The 26,518-nt window shown below is 48.3% G+C and overlaps 1 protein-coding gene across 3 annotated transcripts in view; it reads right to left on the reverse strand.

Moving 5' to 3' along the window:
* LOC144752187 (rho GTPase-activating protein 20-like) overlaps positions 1-26,518 on the reverse strand; it is a 499,614-nt gene that overhangs the window by 199,404 nt on the left and 273,692 nt on the right. For 2 of the 3 annotated variants that reach the window (XM_078640125.1, XM_078640126.1), the window contains one exon: positions 19,375-19,545. The exons of the other annotated variant lie outside the window; for it this stretch is intronic. In XM_078640125.1, coding sequence (XP_078496251.1) covers positions 19,375-19,545 — 171 coding nt within the window. The remainder of the gene's footprint in view (positions 1-19,374; positions 19,546-26,518) is intronic. 3 annotated transcript variants of the gene reach the window in all.

Below are 26,518 nucleotides of genomic sequence, written 5' to 3' on the forward strand. Positions count from 1 at the left end.
AAAACCGCGAACACGCAAAAAAAACCGCGAACGCGCAAAAAAAAAAAATCTGCAAATTCACACGAATTCGCAGATTTTGCGGATTGCAAATTTGTTTTCGCGCGAAGAATTTCGCCCATATCTAGAAAAAATAAAACTTTTTTTATTTATTTTTTTTCACCCCGGTTGACCGGACCCAATCACACCACCACAGCCGATGTTGTTTAACTGTAACCCGGATGGGCCAGAACTCGAGACCCCGGCTTCCAAGCAGATCTAGGCCGCAAACTTCCACTCTACATATCTTCGTCTGCCGAACAGGTAGAAATCTCGGGATAGCACCGTTAGTGTCACGGCAGGTTCATATACACGGTGGCAGGGCGCAAGAACAGGATAAATGACAGGATTTTCAGGCGGGAGTCGGAGGTCGGCGGAGCCGGGAGCCTACGCGGCCATCTTGGTTGCTAGCGTAGCTCCTCCTCTATACATCACCTTTGTTGTACTTTCGACACACAAGAGCATAATTTGTGGGGGCGTGGCCTAGTAAGCCATGATGGCGGACATGTGCTAGGCGAGCTCCGTCGAGCCTCAGCAAACATCCTTCAATTAGCCTGCTTCTCCGGTCATTCCTAGTAACTTGATCGTATCCTAGGTGTGGCACGAGTGGGGGCTGCGCCTTTAAGCCCCGTATCGGACCTGGATCGCTGCATTGAGTGCGGTGGGAGTGGCGGCCCGGATCACGGCCTGCAGACGGCAGAGCTGAGGGGGGGCCTCGCTCCCTAGTGCAATGGCTGAAGAGATGGAGCGCGCCGCATCTGGGGCCTCCAGTGGAGTATTGGGACGGGGACGGAGAGCCTGCACAGGATTCTCACGGTGAGGGGGACTCGGTGCAGTGGTGGCTGTCCGGTGGGCCATCCTTTGTTCCTTCCTTCCCCTATTGTACTGTGATCTCCCATCGGTGGCCATATCGAGCCACGAGAGTCATCTGGCGGGAAAGGGGAGGATGCATGGCCTGCGGGCTCAGTGGGGCCATTGCAGACCTCAGCCGCTGCGGTGATTTGGGGAGACTGGTTGCGGGCCCATGAAGGGGTGGCGTGGAGTGCGTGCCCCCCCGGATTCCCGTGAGCGGCAGCACCCGAAGTTGCAAAACAACCCTGGGGGTCAGCACATTAGGCACCGGCGGGGCATTGTACTGCCCCAGCGGTGGGAAGTTGCCCGTAGGCGCTGAGTAAAGAGCATTGGGCTCCTCACCACCCCATTGTTTGGCGGTCCCGCAAGCCACGAATACGTATTCCTGTGGTCTTGAGTGGGGGCCTGGGAGGCCTGAGTCAGAGTGGTGGTGCTCCGTGGGACATGTAGTGGTCTCAATACCCCCTTGCTCTCTTGCCACACTGTGTGCACTGGAGGGCCCGCCCATGCGTTCCGGGTTCTGGAGGGTCCAGCCTTTGGGTCCTGGTCCCTTGGACTTTGGCAGCTGTTGGAACCCGAAGGTCTCAGGTTGCCAAAGGTATGTACTTGTGACAAGCAGGGACCCTGAGACCCAATTGTCAGGGCAAGGGAACTACTCCTTTGAATAACCCCTGCTCACCCTCTAGGTAACATGGCGCGAGCAGACAAGGCTAATCTTCAGGGCGATAGTAAGTTAAGCATTTATGACCACACACAGTAAACCCACTGACCCACCACAAATGGACACCAGTCAAATGGTTGTATCAAAAATACGTATACTTTATATAAAAGATATATTCGAGCAGAATTATCACAAGACCAATAATAACGTTTAGCGAATGGGGGCCACCAGATTACAATAGGCAAACTTAGTCTTTCAATGTTCGTGGTTCCGCAAGGTACGATGACAGGGAAATAAGAACGTTGCGGACCCTGGATCGGATATGAACTCGGGACGGAGTTCAAGTGTACCTTGCTGTGGAAGTCCGAGGCGTTTCAGGCGCGGCTGGTGAGGGCTGACCCCGAACGAGGCCGACGGTTCTCCAGAGGATCTCTCCGGCTCGGTCCACCTCGAGGAGCGAGGCGGGGGAGCTAGACTGTGGAGGGTTGCGGCGATCCGGGATCGATGCAGCTCACGGGGCGAGGCGCCGTTCAGGCCTGCGGGACGTACTACTTCTTAGCACGTCGGGTCTGACTCGTGGATCTGTGAGGGGCGTCGCGTTCTCGGGCAGACGGGTGCAGCACCAGGCTTCCAGTACCACTGTACGGGGAAGCCTTTCTTGAGGTGCGGCACGAGCCTTGGTATGCAGGAGGACAAAGCGAGACAGTCGGGTACGTTGCCACGTACGGACCGTCCGAGGCTATGGAAATGTTCTCCGTGCAGATTCCGGCTGGAGAGATGAGAGGCACACAACGCGCTCCGTTAGCGGCGAGGTGACAGGAGAGCAGGCGGCCCGGCACTGAAGCGGAGAGCGACTCAGGGATGAGCGGGGCTCTCTACGGCGGGGCGACCAGGCTCCGAGCTGTCACGACCTGGGAGGGGCGAAGGCCCCCGAGTCACAACTCTGGCGAGGGAAGAAACAAGTTACTTACCTGTAACTTTAGTTCTCCAGTATTGGTAACTGTCATAGATTCCCATTGCTTGTATCATTCCCCGTCGTCGGAATGGGAGCCTCGGTAACAATATATATATATATATACCTAGGTAAGTACACCCTAGTAGGTACAAAAAAGTAAAAAAATAGGCCCAGGCCTCATTATATTTTGTAGCCTATAGGTGTCCTTATGTAAAAAAGACCCAAACTCACCTTATCAACCAATCAGATAAGCCTCACCCTGTGGAACCCTCCTGAGAAAGCTCAGAACGTCAGATTTTCGTAGCCGTTGCCTTGCCACAGAGTCACCTAGACCAGAAGTGAGCTTTCCCAGGGGAGGTGGGTGGGCGCATGGGAATCTATGAAAGTTACCAATACTGGAGAACTAAAGTTACAGGTAAGTAACTTGTTTCTTACTCCAGTATTGGAACTTTCATAGATTCCCATTGCTTGTATCAGAGTAGATAGCAGTTAGCATGCCTCAAACATTTCGTTTATAGTTACAAATCTGTTAACAACCAATGATATAACACATCATAATAATCAACAATCAGTAACCATAGCATAATCAACGAATGTGAGAAAAAACAGGAAGGAGGGAAGACAGGAAAGCTCACCTCTTACTGGAAGAGATTTCTCAGGACTGCTTGACCAACAGCCGAATCCCCCTTAGCAGCCGACTCAAGGCAGTAGTGTCTCGTGAATGAGTGAGTACTGCTCCAGGTGGCCGCTCTGCAAATATCCTTTATCGATACTCCCGCAAACAGTGCTGTAGACGATGAGATCGATCTTGTGGAGTGCGCCTTCACCTGTCCTTCCAATGGCTTGCCTGCCGCCTGGTGGCAGAAACGGATCGCACTCGATATCCATCTGGAAATTCCCTGCTTTGACAAAGGAAACCCTTTCCTTGGGGCTCCAAAAGCAACAAACAGCTGGGGCGTCTTCCGAAATCCAGCTGTGCGTTGAAGATAGAATTTCAAACATCTCTGAACGTCCAGAGAATGAAGTGTCCTCTCCGCCTGGTTTGAAGGTCGAGGAAAAAAAGAATTCAGAACCACCGGTTCATTAAGATGAAAGTCTGTCGGTACCTTCGGAATGAACTTGGGGTTCATTCGGAGGATCAAGGTATCATTTTTGAACTGCAAGTAAGGTTCCTTGATAGTTAAAGCCTGAAGCTCTCCCACTCTCCTTGCCGAGGTGAGTGCCAGAAGAAGCGCCACCTTCCATGATAGGAACTTCAAGTCCGCCTTATGTATCGGCTCAAATGGCGATCTCATCAGTTGAGCCAGAACTACATTCAGATGCCAAACCGGAGGTGGAGGCCGAACTGGCGGAAACACTCTAAAGAGTCCTTTCAGGAACTGCTTTATCACTCTTGCTGATAACAGAGAAGGACCTGATCTTGTTCTTCTATACCTGGAAATAGCCGCCAAGTGGACCTTAATGGAAGCATGAGCCAGACCTGCCTTTGCCAAAGAAAGAATGTATGGTAAGAGTTGATGCGGAGCTGATGAGAATGGATGCACTCCTTCTCTCTGGCACCATAAATAAAACCTTTTCCATTTCGCTCTATATGTTTTATTAGTGCTAGGAGCTCGTGCTTGTCCCAAGATGTTCCTGCATTCCTCCGGAATGTCTGGATCCTTACTCTCTCTTTGTTCAGGAGCCATGCTGTCAATTGAAGCGAGCTCGGGTTCGGGTGGAGAACCTGGCCGTTGGACATTGAAAGAAGCGTCTGGTTGGAGTGAAGATGAATGGGCTGTTCCTCTGACAGAAGAAGCAACTCCGTGAACCAGAACTGGCGAGCCCAGGCGGGCGCTATCAGTATCATCCTGCACTTGTCCATCTTGAGCTTCTTGAGGACTCGAGGAATCAGGGGAAATGGCGGAAAGGCGGAAACAAATGCGCCGGACCAAGACATCAAAAGGGTATTCCCCAGCGATCCTCGATGGTGTTCCCTGCTTGCGTAACACCGGCATTTCTTGTTTATTGGAGTGGCAAACAGGTAGATCGCTGGGGTCCCCCAGCGGGAGAAGATGTCCTTGACCACTGCATTGTCCAATTCCCACTCGTGTGATACTGCCCTCAGGCGGCTTAATGTATCCGCTTTCGTGTTGCATACTCCTGGAAGGTGTTCCGCCACCAGCATGATGTTCTGTGAGATTGCCCATTCCCATAACAGCTGGGCTTTCTGAGAAAGCAGTGGCGATCTTGTGCCTCCCTGCTTGTTGACGTAATGCATTGCGGTGGTGTTGTCCGTACGCACTAGGATGGCAGAATTTGAAATCTTTGGGAGGAAAGCCAACATTGCCAACCGAATAGCTCGTAGCTCCAGAACATTGATATGCAAGCGACGTTCTTTTGGCGTCCAGTGTCCACTGACTTGGAGATCTTGCATGACCGCTCCCCAACCCTGAAGGGAGGCGTCTGTTGTAATGACGCGAGGAGCCGGCGCCGCTCTGAAACTGAGACCCACCGAGAGGTGAGATTTTTTCATCCACCACGAAACCGTCTGTTTCATCTGCTGAGTGACAGTTACCCTGTCGTTGAAAGACCCTTCCACCTGCTTCCACTGAAGGTCTAGTTCCTCTTGTAAGGGGCGCATTCGCAGCCTGCAGTGCGGAATCAATTGAATACAGGATGAAATCGAACGTAGAAGAGATTTGTACATCCTGACTGTCATCCAACTTCTCCTTTGCAATCGAGCGGCTGAAGACATGAGTTTCATTTGTCTCTCTTCCGAAGGGAAGGCCTTGCACACCTGAGTATCGAGTATTGCTCCCAGGAACTTCACCGTACCCGCCGGTTGAGCAACCGATTTTTCTCTGTTGAGTTGTAAACCCAGCCGAATGAAGAGACTTTAACATGTTTCCACCGCCTCTGTTGCCGTTTAGAAACTGGGTGCCTTCAGCAGCCAGTCGTCTAAGTACGGGAATACTTCCAGCGACTGTCTTCTCAGAAACGCTGCTACCGGGGCCAGCACCTTTGTGAATATCCGGGGTGCGGACTTTAATCCAAATGGGAGCACCATAAACTGGAAGTGACTCTTGCCTACTGTGAAGCGAAGGAAACGTCTGTGAGCTGGGTGGATTGGGATATGAAAATAGGCATCTTCCAGGTCTAACGTAGCCATGAAGTCGCCTGGATTCAAGAGGCGCAATATGTCCTGGAGCGAAATCATCCGGAACGACAGTTTTAGGAGATAGGTGTTGAGCTCCCTCAAATCCAGGATCGGACGCCACTTTTCCTTTGTTTTGCGGATCAGAAAAAATCTTGAATAAAAACCTTCTCCTCTTTGTGATAGGGGAACACGTTGGATCGCCCCTTTCCGAAGCATTTGTTGAACTTCCAATTGCAGAAGGTTTAGATGTTTCGAAGTAGTGGCGTGGGGAGCTCTTGTAGGTGGAAATTTCTGGAATTCTAACGTATGCCCATGTCGGATGATGTTCAATACCCACTGATCCGATGTAATTTCCTCCCAGCTGCTCAGATGTTGAGTTATCCTGCCGCCCACTGGGGAACCATGGAGCGGAGGAACAGTTGGCAGAGTCAGGAGGCCGCTATTGACGCTTGCCAGCGTCCTTGCCCTGACGCCCTTGACGTCCACGAGAGTTCTGACGAGAGAAAGACTGAGATTGTGACTGCCTCTGATAATACTGATTGCCATACTGAGGCCTGTACGACTGCGACTGCTGCGAGTACCGTTGCTGTTGATAACCACCTCTTGTCGAAGTGAAGCCTCTTCCTCTTGCCCCACGGAACGGTGTCTTCCTATATTGTAAGGTACCAAGAGCCCTAGCTGTCTCTGTGTCCTTTTTTATTCCTTGCAGTGTGTCATCAATATGTTTTCCAAATAACATGTCCCCATCAAAGGGTAAGTCCAGAATCTTATTTTGAACTTCTGGTCGGAAGTAAGTAGCTCGAAGCCAACCCTGCCATCTAAGAACAGCCGTGCTACCCAGAGCACGGAAAGAAGTGGTTGCGATGTCCATCGCACAGTCAATCATTTCTGAAGAAGAACGTTGCCCCTCTTCTAGAAGTTTTTGTTCTTCAGCCTTAGGGTCATCCGCCAGTAGGTTTACATAGGCTGCAATATCACTCCACATCTGACGGTCGTACCTTGCTAGAATCGCCAGGGCATTGGCCGCCCGGACCAGCAAGCTAGCCATTGATGAAAAACGCTTCCCAGCGTTGTCTAACCTTCTACCCTCCTTGTCTGGTGGAGTTGTGAGGGTGGCCGAAGGATTTCGCGATTTTTTCTGTGCTGCCTGTGATATGACTGAGTCTGGTCGAGGTTGTCCAATCAAGCAGGCGGGACTGTCATCAGGAGCTTTATACTTCTTCTCTAGGCGTGGTAAGGTTCGAATGACCGTCGCCGGGGCCTGCATCACCTTCTTTCCCTCTTCCCATATATGTTCAACAATGGGAATCGAACGCACTGCCTTACGATAAGCCTCCTTAAAATCATATAAAAAACAATCCGTAGATGTTGAAGGCATGGCTAGTTTAAAGCGTGCCGTGGCTCTCTCCATTAAGCTGAAGAAACCTCCCACCTCCGCCGGAGGTGAATCTATCGGGTCAGGCACCGGAGAAGCCGGATCCGGAATAATATACTGGTTCCATTCACTATCCAGGTTCTGATCCTGGTTGTCACCTGCTCCATCCTCATCCGAGGTGTCATCCCGGTGTGGTGTATGCCTATCCCTCTCTTCATCCACATGTGACTGAGGCACAGACTGAGTCGCCACCACCTGTGGCTGAATCTGTACTTGACCTTCCACTGGCCGCGACCCTTGTCTGCTTCTATATTCTTCCAGCATAGCTCTTAAGTCTGTCAGCAGACTCATAGGCATAGTAACCGTGCCCTGGTGTCCCTGGGGTTCCTGGTATTCGACTTGATCTTGCTGTCGCTGTTCTTGCCGATAATAATAACCATCATCTTGGTCAGAATCATGGTATTTAAGATTCAACTGTGATGGACTATACGCATCTCCATACATCTCATTCTCCTCCTCTGAGTAGTCTTCTTCGTCCAATAATAAGGCTGGGGGTAATGCATCCACCTTTCTAGGTGAAGTCATATCTGGAGTTATCCTCCTTTTCCTGGTGCTTTCCCTTGCACCTGCCGTCGACGGCGTCATAAATGCGTCCACCAAATCCCTAGGCTTTACTGCCATCGTCGACGGGGCTGTCGACGAGATTATCGTCACCGTCGACGGGACCGTCACCGTCGACGGGCTCGTCATCGTCGACGGAACTGTCGTCGTCGACGAGTTTGACATCGTCGACGAGATGGTAACCGTCGACGTAGTTATCGTCGTCGACGATGTCGTCGCCCCAGTCTTCGTCGACGGCATCGTCGTTGAAGTCCTCGTCGACGCCTTTGTCGTCAACGTCTTCGTCGTCGACGTCTTCGTCGTTGCTGGATGACTCGTCGACGGATGAGGAGATAAAGTCACTGGGGAGACCTTAGAGCCTTCTTTCACCACTGTTGAGACTTCTACAGTTGGCTTCTTGAAGGACTTAGAAACTTTCTCCTGTTGTGAAGGCCCGGCCGAGCTCTCATCAAGTTTTGCCTTCTGCACCTGAGGTGCTTGCCTTTCCCTCTCCTTTACACTTCCGTGAGGAGATTCGCCAGGCTCCGGCTTGCCAGACCTATCAGAGGTCCCACGCACAGCCTTTGAGGGGGGTTCAGATGACATTTCCACAGATGATCTACCCCTCTTTAGAGACGTTTTAGAAGACGTTGACCTGGCATCCTCCTCATCACTTGATACCACTACATCCTTCTTTCCCAACTTCCTGAGCCAAATAAGTAATCTTCCTTCACGATCACGCAGGGTCTTAACAGACATCATCCTGCATATCTTACAATCTTCTGCTTTATGATCAGGGTATAAACAATATATACAGTCCTTGTGTTTATCCTCAACATAAAGTCGTTTTTTGCCACAAGTGGCACAAGGCTTGAATAGGCTCTTCTTTTCCTTATCAGCCATTGTTAAATTTAGAAGAAATCCTGACAGAAAACAGTCTAAATAATAACTCAAAGTAGAAGTTAGAGCAGAGCTCTAAGGAGACTCCCTGTCACCAACGATGCGGTAGAAAATCTGACGTTCTGAGCTTTCTCAGGAGGGTTCCACAGGGTGAGGCTTATCTGATTGGTTGATAAGGTGAGTTTGGGTCTTTTTTACATAAGGACACCTATAGGCTACAAAATATAATGAGGCCTAGGCCTATTTTTTTACTTTTTTGTACCTACTAGGGTGTACTTACCTAGGTATATATATATATTATTACCGAGGCTCCCATTCCGACGACGGGGAATGATACAAGCAATGGGAATCTATGAAAGTTCCAATACTGAAGTAATAAGAACGTAAGGCCCAACAGCAGACGGGCACAAGCAGATAGAACCCAATGGTCCTGGGGTTCCGTTCAGGGGGCAAGCTCTCGATCGAGCCCTTGGAGATCGTTTCAGGCACAAGTCTACAAAGTCCTTTCTGGTCCTCTCCTCTCCGTTCTCAGCAAGGCACCACTGCAGGCCAGTCTAACAGGATACAGACTGGTTTCCGTCCTTCAGCTTCTCTTGGTCCTTCTAGTCAGGCAGAGGTTCGTCGTGGTCAAAACTGGATCTGATTTGTAAGGAGCGAAGCTCCTGTATTTTACGGTGATTCTTTTGTCTTTGCAGGCCAGGGGGCCTGAGCCTGGTTCAACCCAGTTCTGGAGCACTTTGTTGACAGGATGCTGCCGTCTTCTTTCAGGGTTCAGGGCAGGGACATCAGACGCTCTGCGGGGCGGTGGAGCCAGCATTGTGGTGGAGGAGCACAACCCTATTCAGAGTCAAGGTCTACTCCGCCCACCCATCCTGGTCGGGGGTGTAAGCGAGGGAGGGGGAGACGCGCCTACCTGTGGAGGCGGCCTGGCTAGAGCCCGGTGCAGCTTATGGGTGGGTAGTCCTCATCCGGCCCGAACAATCTTAGGTTTCTGGAGTTAAACCGGACCGATTTGCATACATGAGTGAGCCTCCTCCCTTTCCTGAATTGGGGGGCCAGCAGTGTCCTGGCTGAATTGCACAATGAGTGGGAGTGGGGTTATCCTGGGAGCTAGAGGGCTTGGAGGCCACCATGACGAAGGAGAAATCAGGATGGGGCTTGGCTAAACAGAGCAATTGGACAAATTTACAGGCCCTGGGGCCTCGGCAGCGGAGTCTGGAGGGGCGCATGGAGGCATGCTGGACAATGCTGCACTCATGGCTGCCATCACGCAATCCAGGGATGCCCTAGACGCTAAAATTGGAGCGGTCGCCTCCGACGTCATGCTGCTGTGACAGGATTTGCGCAACATGATGGGACGCATTACGGAGGCTGAGACAAAGATATCTGGAGTGGAAGATGTGGTCACCACCTTGCAGAACAGGGTGGCCTCTCTGGAGACCACCCAATGTGGTTTAGCGACACAAGTGGAGGATGCTTAGGGTACGGCCAGATGTAACAATCTCCATTTTGTTGGCTTCCCGAAGGGCTGCGAGGGGGGAGACGTGGAGCGGTTCCTTACTCAATGGCTGGAGAGCTAGCTCCCCCCAGGGAGTCCTTGTCTCTGTATTTTGTGGTGGAACACGCCAATAGGGCCCTGATGCAAAAGTCTACGCCCGGGGCCCGTCCGAGGCCGGTCATGGCTAAGTTGCTAAATTACCATGAATGTGATGATATCCTGAAACATGCCAGTGCCAAGGAACCTTTGCTATTTGATTATGCCCGCATCCTGATATTTCCCTACTATACAAAGCTAGTCCTGCAACGGAGACAATCATTTCTGGCAGCCAAGGCATGTCTTCGGGATCTCAAGCTTCCCTATGCATTGCTGTATCCGGCCAGTCTGCGGGTGGTCTATCAGTCCAGCACCCACTTTTTCGACTTGCCAGAGGAGGTCTCTCAGTGGACAGACGAGATGGTGAAGCTTCGTCCCCACACGCCGCCCAGGCGGGAATCAGACTCTTTGTCTAGCTCGGTAGCTTCGAAGCCGCCCAAATCAAAGCTTAAAGGGAATAGATGCTCCAGGTCCAGACGTCGATCTCAGTCGTGCAGTGATTACTCCCGGGCCAGGTCGGCCCCTCAGCAGCATGCATCGGCCTCCTAATCAATGGTGTGACCACAGTCCCGTGTGACTCAGACACATTTGCTTTGACCGGACAACGACATATGAGGGCCGGTATCTCTGCTGGACTTTATCTGACAGGGACAGGGACAGTGCCTGCTGACAATGGGCTGTAAGTTGGGGATCCATTGGCGGGGGTGGGCTGGGACCTCCTGTTCGGGTCCGCAGGCCACACCGGCCGCAACAGATACTTCAACGGTTTTGAGGTATAGGGTGGGGGGTTGCTGTTTTTGTGTCTGATCATACTATTCTAAACTAGTAAAAAGCAACCATGCGCACACCAGACCCTTTTCTATGCACCAGTAAATACCACTAGGGCCCCCCATGGTAGACCCATCAGGTAGAAAACGGGTTCCCTCTGGTACCCTTCAGATAGAAAGCTGGAAATTAAGGGGGGGCGTTGGATAAAATCAAACGAGGGGCTATACTTCAGCTGGCCAAAAGGGCTCAAGCTGATATTCTCCTGTTAAAGAGACGCACTTTATGGGGACGAAGGCATTATGCTTTCAACGTTATGGATACATCCAGGTGTTCCACTCTGGATTTTTAAGGGGGTCCTGGTGGGTGGCAATCCTGATCTACCGCAGGGTTCCCTACAGACATGTTAAAATGTGGGCTGACACTCAGACAGGCCAGACTGGCTACCGGGCAGTTGTGTGTCCTGCCGAGCAGGGGGATGATTTATTTGCGGTGTGGGCTTATTTCGTTGATGGGGACGTGCGTGCGCTTTGAAATAAAAAAAGCAAAACAAATTTTGTTTTGCACACACAGGTCCCCATCAACGAAATCATCCCCCTGCTCGGCAGGACGCACAACTGCCCGGTAGCCAGTGCGGCCCTGCACTCAGGGGAGGTATTTGTTCCTTCATGGCACTGTTTGTGAAGAGCCTATGGTACTGGGATGTGTCTACGCCCCCCACCACTCTCCTGGGGCTTGGGAGAGTGACTCATGATTTTGTGGGCGGATATGCCTGACGGCATGTCTGTGGTCAGGGGGACTGGAATGATGTGATGAAAGTGGCCAGAGATCGTTAAAGGCCCGGTGGATGCTCGGATGTTCGCCAGCCCACTAAAATACATTACCTGGTGATAGGGCTTGATTGGGTGGACCCTTGGTGCCGACTACACAGGAATTTGCAGGGATACACATATCTCTCGGCAGTTCATGATTCCTATTCCCGCCTGGATTATTTATTTGTACCCCGAGTGGCGGCTGGCAGGGTGGTGGAGGCTGATATCTGATAGAGCAAGATTTCCCATATTACGCGACTTGCTTGAGTCAAGAACCTCGAATCTTTTATAACCCTGTAATCCAATTTATATGTCCTACTAATTTCATTTATTTTGAATGTGCGTGTATATTAGTGACGCTTGCCTATGTGTTTTACTAATACGAATAACTCTTGTCGCTAAAATGGCCGCCGCTTGGGGATTTTCTACTGCGCATGCGTTAGTCACACTCAGGTGACGTGACGTAGTTGCAGTTCTGGTGGGAAAATGTGCGCATGCGTACTTGCATTTTAATTGGCTGTCTGTATACTCACATGGTGAAGCTTGCGCTGCTGCTCATGCTCTCGTGTTGTTGTCTGTTGCACTAACTCGTAATCGCATAGTATATTTTTATAATAAAAAATATAAAGTAGTTACTCATGGTATATGGTACATTCATTTATTTCTATGTTTTAATTTGTTCTCGCTTACTTTTCATGTATCCACGGCATGGAGGGTTGATGGGATGCTTGGGTTGATCCATGTTGAAGTGCAGTACTGCGCATGACCAGGAGTGGCAAAGTGGCATTGACCAAATGCCAAGTGAAGGTCTCTGCCAAGACGTGCCTGGGAAGATGCACCTTCACCCAGCTAGAGAAACTGAAATGTCCTGCATTGGATACATTTGTATATCTTCCTAATGTATTCTGTAGAATAGGTCATGGGAACCCCAAATCTGCTAGGCGGTTCCATAAAATGTAAATCGAGGCTTGTAGAAGTTTGTTCTGATTGGTGTGTTAACCTATCCTACTGTGGGACCAATCGAAATTGGGGATTCTGACACTTTGCAACATTGGGGGGTGGTACACTGACCCAAAAACAGTATAACTAGCCTAAGTTCAGCTAGAGAAATTGTCCGACTTGTCTGAATAGCTGACCTGTCACTGACCCAACGCACTCAATAGGTGACTGAATTACAGGGCGCTGCGGAGCACTCTGTCCGAATTTGACCATAGACTCAAAAAGGTTTTACTAAACCTTAGGTGCTGGCGGAGCACTTTGCTGGGGAGTTCGCTAACCCAATCGGGGTTCTGACTGATAGCTGCAGAGAGGGTGGAGCGCAGGCATTGCTTCCAAACTGCGGGTGCTGGTCGTTCCTTGGTGGTCCTGTCCTGATCCTAATTTGGTTTTCCTGTCCTGTCCTGTCCTGGGGTGTCCATTCTGCACCTGCTGTCCCACTGATGACTGTCCTTCCTTGGGTATTTCCTGTCCTTGACTGATCCGTGGCCAGGGTTGGTTTTCACACCATTCTAGGTAAATATATTGCTGAGAACTCTATACTGCACCTTTCTATTTTTCTGTCTTTGCTTTAATAAAGACATACTTTTGCATATGTTAAATTTTCCTTGCTTTCTGCAATCTGCTATATGAAAAGTCATTGCATTTATTTTATAGCATGTTCCTATGTTACCCTACCTTTTAGAGCACATTCTTTCCACACTGTCTATGAACTATAAATGTGGTTTATAAATTTTCTCCTGAAATCATATTTAAAGTAACATTGTTAGAGTTATAGCATGTTCCACTTTTCACCCTTCCTATAGACGTTTAGGATTCCTAATTTTCCACTCATACTCATGAAGTACGTCCCAATAGTGTAATTCCTGTACGTGCATAAGTCGTCCATATATAGATGTCCATTCTTTAGTTCTACTTAGCGTATTCCCTGTTTCTCCATTTTACAACCCTTAAATGATTGCCCTTATATTTTTCCTATATGGTTATGTGTTCTTCGTTATCCTGATTATAGACTGCCTTCTTGTCATAAATTGTATGATCTCCGAAAATGAATTCTAGATAAAACTTTTAAAACTTTCCAGTTGTCCGTGGTCATTTTATGAATAGTAAAGGTTTATGAAGTTGGGTTCGTATTTTGTCGGCCTTTCTTTCACAGCTAGCTCCCTGATCCATTGTGGTCATAGGTACCCGTAACGGTGGATTGGTAAGTCGGGTACACAAGAATACAATAGGAAGGAATCAGGGTTACTGGTAGTAAAATTGTAAGGTCACCTGATTAATGTATATGAGGAATTGAAATTTATGGGCCCGAAAACTATATGGTGAAATTGCTGGTCGGGTGACCTGCGATCTCTATCATATCCTTCTGCGGGATCTATCAGATCACTCGCCGGTAGCTCCTACCTTGCAGGTGGGCCTCGCGCGAAAGCCTTTCCGATGGCGCCTTTCGGTTTGGAACTCACAGAAGGAAGAATATAGGGAGCCTAAAGAGAGTGCTATCGACCGCTACTTGACATTTAACGTAGGATCGGTTGCGGGGGCTGAAGCTCTGTTGAAGGCAATGAAGCCCACTATAAGGGGTGTTGACATCTCCTTTCGTGCAGCAGCTCACAGAGCGCGCAAGGAGTCCCTTCTAAAATCAGAGGCCAATATTATAGAACTGGAAAATCGCAGTAGTGGTGATGAGGGTGGTCAGGTCCATCAACAATTATTGCTAGCCCAACAGGGATATGCCGACCTTTTGTTAGAAGAGGCCCGCCTGGCTTGGCTGGCGACCCGTAACAGGGTTTACCAGTGGGGAGATACGTCCAGTAAGCTGCTCTGCAGGTTGAGTCAGGGGATATTATACCCCCAGGCCCTCCCTGCTATCGCCGGGCCAGATGGGGAGTCCCTCATGGATTCCTCTGAAATCGCCAAACGTTTTGCCACATACTGTGGAGAGCTATATGCCCCCAGAGAGTGTCTACATGAGGATGTGATAGGCCGCTTTCTTGACGATCTTCCGCCTAAGGCTTTATCTAGTGAGGCATGCACGGAGATGGGTCTTCCACTCACGAAAGAGGAGCTGGGTGTCGCCCTAGGGTACCTGATCTCTGGGAAGGCCCCAGTGCCGAATGGTTTTCCACATGAATATTTTATAAAGTACTTTTTGCAGCTAGGGCCCCATTATCTTAGAGTGGTGGAGGAGGCCAGGGAGCGGGTGTTGTCTTCCTCGCGACTGGAGACACGCGGAGGTGGTGGTGTTCCACAAGCCTGGCCGACCCCCTGACCAGCGCGCTTCATATCGCCCTATTTCTCTACTGAATTTGGAGGCAAAAATTTTGGCCAAGACTTTGGCCAATCGCCTTCGGTCCCATATAACTACCTTAGAGCATCCTGATCCGGCTGATTTTATGCCCCAGAAAGCGACACAACACAATATTCGTTAAGCACATGTTGCTATTGCGGCCATTCAGGGGTTGGGTGAACAAGCAGCGATGTTACTGGCAGACATGGATAGGGCATTTGATTCCCTCAGTTGGGTATATCTATTCGCGCTCTTATGCCGGCTGAATATTGGACCACGATTCTTGCCCTACCTGACATTGCTTTACACTGACCTCACGGCATCAGTGCGCATAGCTGGTTCTACTTCCTCAATATTTTCCATTGGGCGGAGCACCAGGCAGGGATGCCCTTTGTCACTATGATAATTTGCGTTGGCTATGGTACCCCTGGCCGCTTGGGTGCGAATCGATGCACAGGTGACTGGCTTTGAGTGGGCACACGGACAAGGCCGGACTGGGAACCAAAACCGGCCCCGGCAAAATGTTCGGCCGGCCCCCTCGGTGGGGGTGGGGGGTTAGGGGGTGCGACCGCCCACTTTGCCAGGGCCGGTTTTCGGCCGATTTTGTTACAGGGCCGTTTTTGCAGCAACACTGCCCTGTAACAAAAACGGCCCCCAGGGGCCCAAAACCGGCCCCCACCCTTGCGGCGCACCGCAGCGGCCAGTCCAGGCCTGCACACGGACTGTCGGACCGTATTACACTGTACGCCGACGGCGTGCTATTCTTTCTTACCAATGTGATTAGGATGGGACCGAGGTTGCTTCTCATGAACCCCTGAAAGTCCACTCTGGGGGTCCTTGGAGATGCTGCGGGTCGGGGCTCCTGAGCCTCGTCGGTTCGGGTGGCTACAGGGGAGATCAAGTACCTGGGAGTATTCTTATCGGACTTGCCTAGCGTGTGTATGTGTCTTGTAAATGTGTATGTGTCTTGTAAAGCGCACTGCTGCCCTGAGGCGTCGTGGCGCTGTAGACCGCGGAGGAACCCGTCCTGGCTATCCCTGTGAGATGGTCCCTACTGGGTATCTCCAAGGTGAAACCAGGCATCCCTGGCGAATGTGGGGGGCCGTTGTAGAGATGAGGTAAGCTAATGCCCAGAGTTGCTGAGTGTGATCCCTGGTTAGAGTAGGCACCGAGGCGAAAATTATCGAGTCCGCTGACCCTGGTCCACGACCCTGCTGCGTCGAGAATTGAACCCTGGTCCCGGGCCGTTCTCTGCTTCTGGGTCTGCTGCCTCTCACCAGTGAGCCACACCACTCCATGTCTTGGGACAGAAATTTGGCCCCTGTATGGGAACGTGTTTGGGAGGATCTAAAGACCTGGTCCGATATGCCATTGTCCATTTATGGTAGATCGCCCATCTTCAAGATGTTCTTGCTCCCCTGTTTACTATACCACTTGCAAAATCTCAGATGTTTCCGACAGGTTAATGCAGGCTTGGGACAGTTTTTGTGGGCCGGTGGAGTGGTCAGAGTTGCATTACGGACATGTTTCCAATCTACGTACTGCGGGGGGCTGGCGATTTCCGACATTCTGTTGTACTATATGGCCTTGCACCTGCTTGTCTTAAATGAATGGAGGTACGGGGATAGGGCCCACCAAGCCTATGCAGTTGAATGGAGGTGTATGGGGGATTCCACTTTGCACACTATAATATACTCTGCACCGCTGCGCAACTCTTTGCCGCCATTTACAAGCGTCATTTTTCAAATTTGGAGACAGGCCCTAGGGAAGATGGGGTGGTAGAATAGGCTGAAGAGGGAGACTCCCCTCTCGCACAATGGGCGATTGCCACAGTTGGCTACTCTATCTGGGTTTCGTGGCTGGGACAGCATTGGTATCTGTACCCTGGGGGGGGTAATGCGGGGACCAGTTCTGAAGTTCTTTCAGGAATACAGAAGGACTTTCAAATGCCTAAAACCCAATTTTATAGATATCTTCAGTTCCGGCATGCTATTTCCTCTAGCTTGGAGGGCTTAGAGTCACTTGCTGAGTTCAGCCCGATTGAGGCAAAGGTGTTTATGGGATATCTCCAAGACCATAAGATCTCTAAAATCTACCAAACCCTGATTACCCATTGCTCCTCCACGCCACAGAAGCCCAGAGAGGCCTGGGAGGGCGATGTTGGTCCGCTGGAGGGGGAGGACTGGACGGAGGCACTGGCCTCCCCAAGAGGGGCTGCAATAGCAGTACGCTTGCGCCTTATCCAGTTCAAGTACCTTCATTGGGTATAGCTCACTAGGGGTAGATTGTGGAGGGCAGGATTGGTGGCGTCACCTATATGTCTCAGGTGCGAGCGGGAGGAGGGTACTCTTATGCACACGGTCTGGCACTGCTCTGCCCTGGCACGATTTTGGAGTTATGGCCTGACTCTCTGAGGTTTTGGGCTGGGACTTTCCCTGCTTGCCGAAGCTGGTACTCTCACATATTATGGAAGAGGTGGGGGGCAACATATACAAACGTCATCTTATGCTACTCTGGTTTACTCTGGCTAAAAGAGATATCGCAAAGTCATGGAGGGCAGCGGCCGCGCCCTCAGTGTCTGCATGGAAGAACGGCCTGGACTTTTGCATGGGCTTGGAGATCCCCATTTTTACAGCAAGGGGGTGCCCGCACAAACATTTTAAAATTTGGAAGCGATGGCCAGACTATCGAGGCCTGCAGTGGGAACCCGTCTCTACGGCAGGGCTTCTCAACCCGGCTTAATTTCCTTTTTGCTGGTGCAAGACGTAGCCTCATGTGTAATAGTGTGCTGCAGTTATTCATGTAGGTGCATTTCCTAATGATGTGCTGCTCTACGGAAGACTTTAGTGTGACGGGGGGGGGGGCTTGTTGAGTTATGGTTTCTTTGATGATTTTTTCATCTGCATTGTTTTCCATTTTTCCTTGATTTGCTTTTGTAAAAGTCAAAGTCATGATGATGTAAACATATTATGCAGAAGTTTCTGGGTTACAGAGCTCTACTTCATATGTGCTATTTGACAAATAAAAGTTTTTAAAAAACAACAACATAATTTGTGTAAAAAAAGCGACTAGAAATACTGGTATATCTGGAGGAAGAATTCTGTCCCAACCAGTCTCATCGATTTGATAATTATGCAAAATCACGTAATGGGTCTTTATCACAAATGTGATGAATTTTCCATAATATGAAATTCAATCATTTCATTTCTTTCGCCTGGAAAATTAAACATTTTACCCAGATCTAGCTGACACCTGGGTTTAAATTTGTTCTGAATTTTACATGAAATTGGCAAGTGCATATTTAATATCAAGAACTCTTCAAATATCACCAGATGCTCGAGCAGGTTCCTGTGTGACAAGTGATAACCTAGGATTTCAGCCCCGGGGCAAGTATGCATGCTTTCTGCTAAGATATGGCTCCAGGTCTTGGGAGAACGGCTTAAGCCCCATCTTGTGCAACAGTCATGAAATTCAGTTTACAATTATCTTAGCAATTTGATGGGAGCTCTTTAGAGCACAGGAATGCAACTTGTCATTCTACCTATGTAATGACAGCTAGCATCACACATTCTCCATTCACAGAAGGCAACCAAATGACCTGATAATTGAAAATGAGTGGGCAGGACGCAATTTGTGCCCCCTTGTGAATAGCTACACTTTCTGGCATGGGGGCCTGCAAGGGGCGACAGCCGAGCTCTTTCCCAAACGGGAAACATTTTTTTTTAAAACGCAGCCCATGTCCATGAAAGGTACGTGTGTTGCTTTTTAAAACGCACTGTTTCCCGTTTGAGAGCACATTGGAGGAAGTAGCAGTGGTTCCCTGGACCACTGCCTGCTACTTCCAAGGCTGCCTGACGTTATTTCTAAAGGGGGTGGTTGTCCTAGACGACAGTTTCCTCTTTGTAAACCAGTTACACCTCATCTCAGGGGTCGATAACTGTTCAATGGTTTACATCCACAACTGCGGTCAAAAAACATTGTTACATCCCTTTCCAAACATAGCAGGAAGGAGATCCTCAAAGCCCTGTAAGGTTGCCAACACTGTGATTTAAGACACCAAAGAATTTGCAACTGTAAAAGAGCTGTGTACATCTGGCACCTCATTCTATTATCAGACGCATGTCAGAGGGCACTTTAAATTACACTGTCGCTGAGACACTGGGTGTAATGTGCTGTGCTCCTCTGCTCTCTGGACATTGTAAAGCATACCCTTCCTGTCCGGGTATTACTTTATCCGGTATTTTTCGCGAATATGATATTATTATTATTGCTCTGCTCTCTGTACTTTTGTAAAGCGCTCTGATACCCGCAAGAGTCATATTCGCGCTGTGAAAAACGATCAAAATAAGTAAAAAATAAAAGAGGACTGGACCGTGTGCACATGATAAGTAGACTTCCTTACTTGGACTTGGCGATGATCAGCGAATCACTAAAAAGGAACAGGTGCCTCTCCTGGGTTTGCAGTCCCGAAGTCAGGTGGATGCGCTCGTCCAGGAGAAATACAGAGTTGGGACTGCAGAAAGCCCCGATCAACAATCCGTTACCAGGTTGGGTGGGAAAAACCGTAATCTCCCTAGAAAATCCAAAAGGAGAAATCAAGGAGATGGAACACCTACTATAAATCAAAGAAAGAAAAGAGCAGCAACTGAAGTCAATGACAGACGCAGGCACAACAGACACCAGGGAGAAGGATTCAATAAAAATCAGACTGGAACTAATTAGGATAAAGTACATACGACCGAAATCAATGAAAGAGACAGATTAAAGGAACAATAGACATTATGGTAAACACAAAGAAACAGAAGACAGAGATTAAAGAGATACACGATGTAAAGACATGACAGATATCAGTGATTAAAGACAAGACAGAAATCGATGAGGTATACAGGAAACAAAGTAGAAATTGAGGGGCAGCTTAAAGAAATAATTGACCACTTATAAACACGGAGAAACATAAAAGAGTTTAAAGAGATACATAATTTAAAGACATGACTGAAATCAATGACGGGGATAGATTATAGAAAGTATAGAAATCAATGAAAAAAACTTGTTAAACACACAAAGAAAGTGACAGGTTAGTAGTATAAACATGAAATAACTATTCGGTTTCATTACCAGCTATTGAAAGTAAAAGCAGTTACAATTTTGAAATTGCGAAATGACTTTAAGAAATGTTTCTGTTGCCTGTTTTAAGTCACACAAATCCCAAGCAAACAAACCAGAATAAATGTGCAATTTTAGTCTTACTGTAGAGCCTTCCTCGGTACTAATGGTTTAAATGTCTGAGTTGAGAGTAAGGGTAAAAGGTACGCAAGAGCACTAACGTAAGAGTCTTGTCACTGGTGTGCACCTAGAGTGTGTTCACAAAGTGCATTCAGGTATGTAAAGATAAATATAATTACTTGACATCATTGCCAGCACGACCTACTAGTCTACAACTAAATACAACCTCAATTTAATGTCATTTGTAGGACTGCTCCATCCATAGAACTCCTTCATGACTTCTAAAAGTGGACCTTTTAAGCCAAATAATTTACCACCTAATCAAGTAGAATCATTTAGCATATAAATGTCATCATCTTCAGGGGTGGAACAACTCAGGGACAGAGAATACAATCGATTGACTCACAATTGGATAACATTGGCTATTAACCATGAGGATCTATTGTTACAGGCTACGGGGCACATGGGAATAGGTACGATTAGATTAATTTCTTCGACTGTAGCAGGTAGATTCACTTTACAAGATGTGATGAGGTTCAGCCGTGACTGGATTACCTGTAAGAACAATATATTTACTTATGAATACCAATCTGTCACAGAATCTCCTAAATATGTGTTTTCACCGCTAGTGTGAACTGCACAAGCAACGAGAAGTCTCCGAATGCATCAGGGGCGGTCAGAAATCCAGTTACTGCTGTTCAGTGCCAATAATCATAATGATCCAAAAGATCGGCTTGCAGTAGTCTTCGAATTCTATTGATAATTGAATGGTATTGAAGAAGAGGCTGAATCGGCTCTGATGGAGCGCAACATACAATTTCCTCCCAGTCTTTCGGTTTCCAGGATAGAATGCTGTTAATGTATTTCAATTATACTTCTTGCTTGCATGGAGAAAAGGGTGACTTCCGCCAGTAGCCAAGGTGCACATACAATGCATTAAGTGCCTCCTTAAGAGAGGTTCCCAGTTAGGAAGAAAAACCACAAAGGGCAAGAGTCCTCATTGGCAATCTTGTGTATCTTGATGAAAGGTAAAGATGCATGCAGAAGAACATTAAAAAGATATCAAACTCTTCCACATATCAGGGAAGGAAAGGTATTTAGAACAGTCTTGTCAGAGGAGACTCTAAGGGGAAATCTCACTGCAAGAAGTAAAAGATCAGGCAAAAAAATAGAGGTAAAAGTACGATGAATAAAACAAAAATAAGGTAGCAATGCACTGAGACATATTCGTAATGCCGCTTGATGTATGATTCAAACTAGAAATTACATCACAGCAAAAGACTCAACTTCATCTTGAATTAGGAACCTCAGACAATAATCTCTGGACAGACCACCAGCTTGGAAAGGACACTTCATAAGGCTAGGCCATGCCCATTCCTCTCAACTCTTGAGGTCAAGAAGGCATTCAAGGAATAAATCCATGTTTGACAACTTTTCTTCGATGAAGGACCCTACAACTCCTCCGGCCCTACCCCACCGATCCTCCATGCAAGTCGCGAAGCAAACAGGGGGTTGACTGCAACCATTAAAATGCCAGCACCACCATGCTGCAAGGACGCCCAGCCATGTGCCAGGCACAGAGTCCAGAAATGTGCTGCCTGACTGCGTGAGAAGCGCACTATCATCTTCTTTACACTTTCCAACTCAGGTAAGTATCTGGCTTGAATGTAACATTCTGAAAGATAGGCGAGCCGACAGGTAATGTACTCCAGCAACACTTGTAATTCAAAGACATCACAAAAACATGCTCCACATTCAGGTAGAGTTTGCTACTGAGATGTGGGAGTACCTTGGCATCTTTAACAATCCTACTGACCCTTAGAATCAATCCTGAAGACCAATTTAGGGGGTTGAGACAAGGTTATGTAAAAGAGGAAAGAAAGCATCAATACCTCCTGAAGACTCCTCATCCTCATCTTATTTGGCAACCAATTCTAGTTTCCAATTTGATAACAGCAAGAAAAGACAAAAAGTACAAACAAACGTAGTCCTCCTTAGGAAGCATGTTGGAAAATCCATCAGTTCAGAGACTTCTGAGCGCACCTCGGTCGCCTTCTACTCTCTAGTGTCTACTTATTCCTCAAGCCCATTTGCCACCATAAAACCCCAACACGTGGCTGAGCAAGGAGCATAATGAGACGGGGGAGTCCATGAGTGCAAAAACATTACTTTAACATTTCACAGTGTTTTAATTAATTTTGGAATGGATTTTGAATCATTGTCACATACTTTAACTACTGCCTATCATTGTTCAAATCAGTGTATGAAATTGAAAAGGTTTGGTCTGTTTATATCACCCACTAACTTCTTGTATATACATGGCAGGCGGGGAAGATATAACAAAGTTTAATTCCACTTTTGATATACACCTAATGTATTTATGACGTGTACAAATTAAACACATAATTCTACATCTACAATTCCAGGCTCTGATTTAAGATTATAATCTGTTTTGCAGCATTCTCATTGAACATTTCAATAGTCTAGGATGTTCATAGAAAAGGAGAAAGTACATAAGAAAATTATCTGCATAGATGAAATTACAATATAACACTGAGTTAATAGTACTTGGATATTATATGTCTCATAGAGTACCTGATTAGGCTGATGATTTGAATGTCGTAAAAGGATATTGAAAGTGAAACGTGGGCTTGGGGCCCAGGAATTTTACATAATGGCTCTTAACGTCCCCAGGCAGTAGCATGATATTCTGATTTAACCCCTCCCATGCTCATGACGAGCCACGGTACCCATGTGCTCATCACGAGCTCAACTCGTCATAACGGTTAGAACGTTCACACGCGGGGCTTATTCCCCTGCTGTGCGAGCGTTCTACAGAAACGGGTGTGGCCCTGACGAGCTGAGCTCGTCATGAGCACACGACCACCGTGGCTCATCACGAGCTGAGCTCGTCACGAGCACAGGGGCACTGTACGTGACCCCCCCCCCCCCACTCCCCCCAGCACGGCGGGGGAACAGCCCCGCAGGCAAGGGGTTAATAACAGTTTAATAAACTAGCTGGTGTTATAGTAGCCCTAGCTGAATCTGCTTTCCTAAATCAAAATACATGGTACTGACTGGAAGCATTTGAACATTTGTGGCTAATTTCATTTCTGTGATTAAATCATACTTGAGCCATTATTGCCGAGAAATTGAACTGTTATCCATTATTTGCAGCAGACTTTAAGTGCTGCATGAACCATGGTCAGTGAAAGGAACAGTATACTTTTCCAGACATTCAATTTATCTAGACACTACATGGGACAACAGCCTTTTGCTGTATACCCAGGCCAGGTGTGTACTCCCTTGAGTTATTTAGAATATGTGAGTTATTTGATAATACATCCTAAAATTACTGTCCATCTGCCAGTACATACTTCGGTATTCAAGGGAATTAATGAAAATGAAGGTGGAACAATACAACAAAAAGCTAGTAGTAAGAGAAAATAGATAAAAACATTGAGTTGATAGAGCCAAAACTGACTCATGTATAAAGTTTAAATTATTGGGAACAACATGTTTGGCAGACATCTTAATATGTCTGTAGCCAAATCTAAAAATGAGAAAACCATCACAGGTTCAGTATTAAGTTCCAAGTCAAGCAGATAATACAACATTAAAAAAAACTGAAATAACCAAAACATAAAAATAGTTTCTAAAAAAGGAGGGCATTTATTGGAAGTCCATGGATGTTTTGCTTAAAAGTGAAAAAATACAAAACTAGAAACTAGATATTCAACAAAAGCACAGCTTTACACCCCATTTTTTAATACTCGAAGAACTTTTAACTTTCCACAAAATATTGCGATGCTTGACTTAATAAGGCTCCTGGGGTATTTTGGGGAAAGTTTGACTTTTCCCTGAATATTCTAGAACTGGAATGAGAATAGTAATTTGATTTCCCACGATCAACACAATCCTCTACTGAATTTAGGGTGCAACTGAAGGCAAGATACCTGCATGAGCAAAGGGCCATATGAGTACTTTTTCTATTTCCAGAAACACATATTGGAATACAGAACGGTACACCCAACAGTACAGCCATCCTAACATGGATCTCATCGGTAAGCACACATATAGAATCAACTACCCTTCCACTCTCACCAAAAAAGCCGCTAAACGCTTTAAACATAACTTCTTGAGGTCGCACCCTGAAACACCCTTTGCCGACACCTACTTCTCACCGGGCAATGGAGCCCTGAACATTGATATCATCTTCCACACCTCACGCACAGCCCAATGGAGAAAAGCGTTTCTAACCCTACTCACCGTCTCCACCACCAGGAAAACAGCTCATGGCATAACTCTCTCTATCACACCTTCCCAACTCTTCCCTGGCAGAACCACCATTACTATCTACAATAACGGGATTGTCCTAATTCAATCCACGGACAAGAACCTGGAACTACTAGACAACCTGTTCCCCAAGTTCAAAGAGCACCTTTCCAAGCTGCGGACCTCCACCCAGAACTCCACCAGCACTATCACCCCTGACGTCGCAGCCCCCACCCACTACACTTCTAACATAGCTCAGCGTCGGATCCACACGCACCTCACCTCTACCCCCAGCACCCTAGTCAATCGCCCACCTGCTGTTACCGCCCCACACTCCCCATGCGCAGTCACAAATCCCTCCCCCTCATATACTAGCCGCCCCTCTAACAATACCCCTTTGACCCCCACTCATACCTCTCCCATCCCTCTCTCCCCTGACATAACAACCCCCACCCACAACACCTCCTACCTAGATCAGCACCAGAGCAGCACTCACAATGACAAATCCCACCCTTTGTTCCCCCCCACTCTCAGTCCCCACGTGAGTACACCCCCCCATACATCCTCGATACACCCACACCCTCGATACCCCCACGCCCCCTTCCCCCCACGCTACACCCCCCATAAACGCCTCTGAACACACCACCGTCCGGAGTTTATCTCCCCCCTTCCCCCCCCCCCACGGCAGATCCATCTCCCTCCCCAGCTCCCTCCCCACTCTCACTCACGACACCCCCACCCTCCCAACCAGTCCCACAGAACATACCGCCTCCCTTACCTTAGCATCCCCCCCTCTCTCCCCTTCCATTCTCAGCCCCCACTACCTTCCTGCCACCCCCACTGTCTTCAGCCTTCACTCACTCTTCAACTCACCGGCACCATCTCCCACTGACGACACTACTTATGCCTCCCACCCTCCCCCTACCTCACCCACACCCCTCGCCCACAAACCCGCCCACACTTCGAATGCCATCCCACTCATTATCACCGTAGAACCTTCCAACAACGCTACCATATCCCCCCCATTGATACCCTGCCCGCTTTCTAGCTCACTACTCAACCATTCACCAATGGCTCTCACCACCAACGCCATCTCCAATCCTCCTCTTGACCTGACTTTATCCACCCTCCAACAAGTCAAAGAGGATCTCCTACAAGTCAAAAAAGATCTCCACGCAATCAAAGACCTTCTCTTCTCACAGCCCAGTCTACCTCCCACCATCCCACTACCCTACAAACGACGCACCCTCCCTACATACCCTCGCCTCCAATGACCACCACGATGGTCGACTATCCCCGTTCGCAATAACTCCTACCGCCCCCGCCGTGTCCTCAACTCACTGTCTGACCGCGACCTATGCTCTCTCCTACGCTCTTATGGCCCAGGTCCGGTAAAACACATATCCAACACACACATCCCCATACCCACAATTCTCTCAAATCCTCTGAGGCTCCCAACACATAGCAACAGAGGTTCCATCCCTAACAACCTCAGAAAAGTCCCCCTCTCTCTAGAAGGCTCGTCCACCCTTCTCACTCCCAAACTCAAATGCATCCTACTCAATTGCAGATCGGCCCAGAGACACTCCTCCGACATCGCTGATCTCGTCTCAGCAATGGATCTGGACCTAGCCATTCTGACTGAAACGTGGCTTACTGAAGCCTCTACCCCGATAATGGACATATTAGTCCCCCCCAATTATCACATCATTAGACTGGACAGGCCTGTCAAGACGGGCGGGGGAATTGCATGCATTTTTAGGAGCAACCTCTCCGTCACTAAAGCCACCTCCCCCTCCCTTACTTCCTGTGAACTCCTCTGCCTCGATATCACCAGCGAGGGCAAACAAGTTTGTGCTTTACATCTCATCTATCACCTGCCTGGTGACAACTTCATATTCACCCAACAACTCATGGACACGATCACATCCAATGCCGGTCGGCAGATCACCCAAGTCTACCTGGGTGACTTTAATCTCCACTGGAACGATCAGAAAGACACAGTGGTGAACAGTCTCAAAACTTTCCTTAATGCGCTTGACCTCACC

The sequence above is a fragment of the Lissotriton helveticus genome, chromosome 4_2 (assembly GCF_964261635.1).
Source record: "Lissotriton helveticus chromosome 4_2, aLisHel1.1, whole genome shotgun sequence".
Lineage (NCBI taxonomy): Eukaryota > Metazoa > Chordata > Amphibia > Caudata > Salamandridae > Lissotriton > Lissotriton helveticus.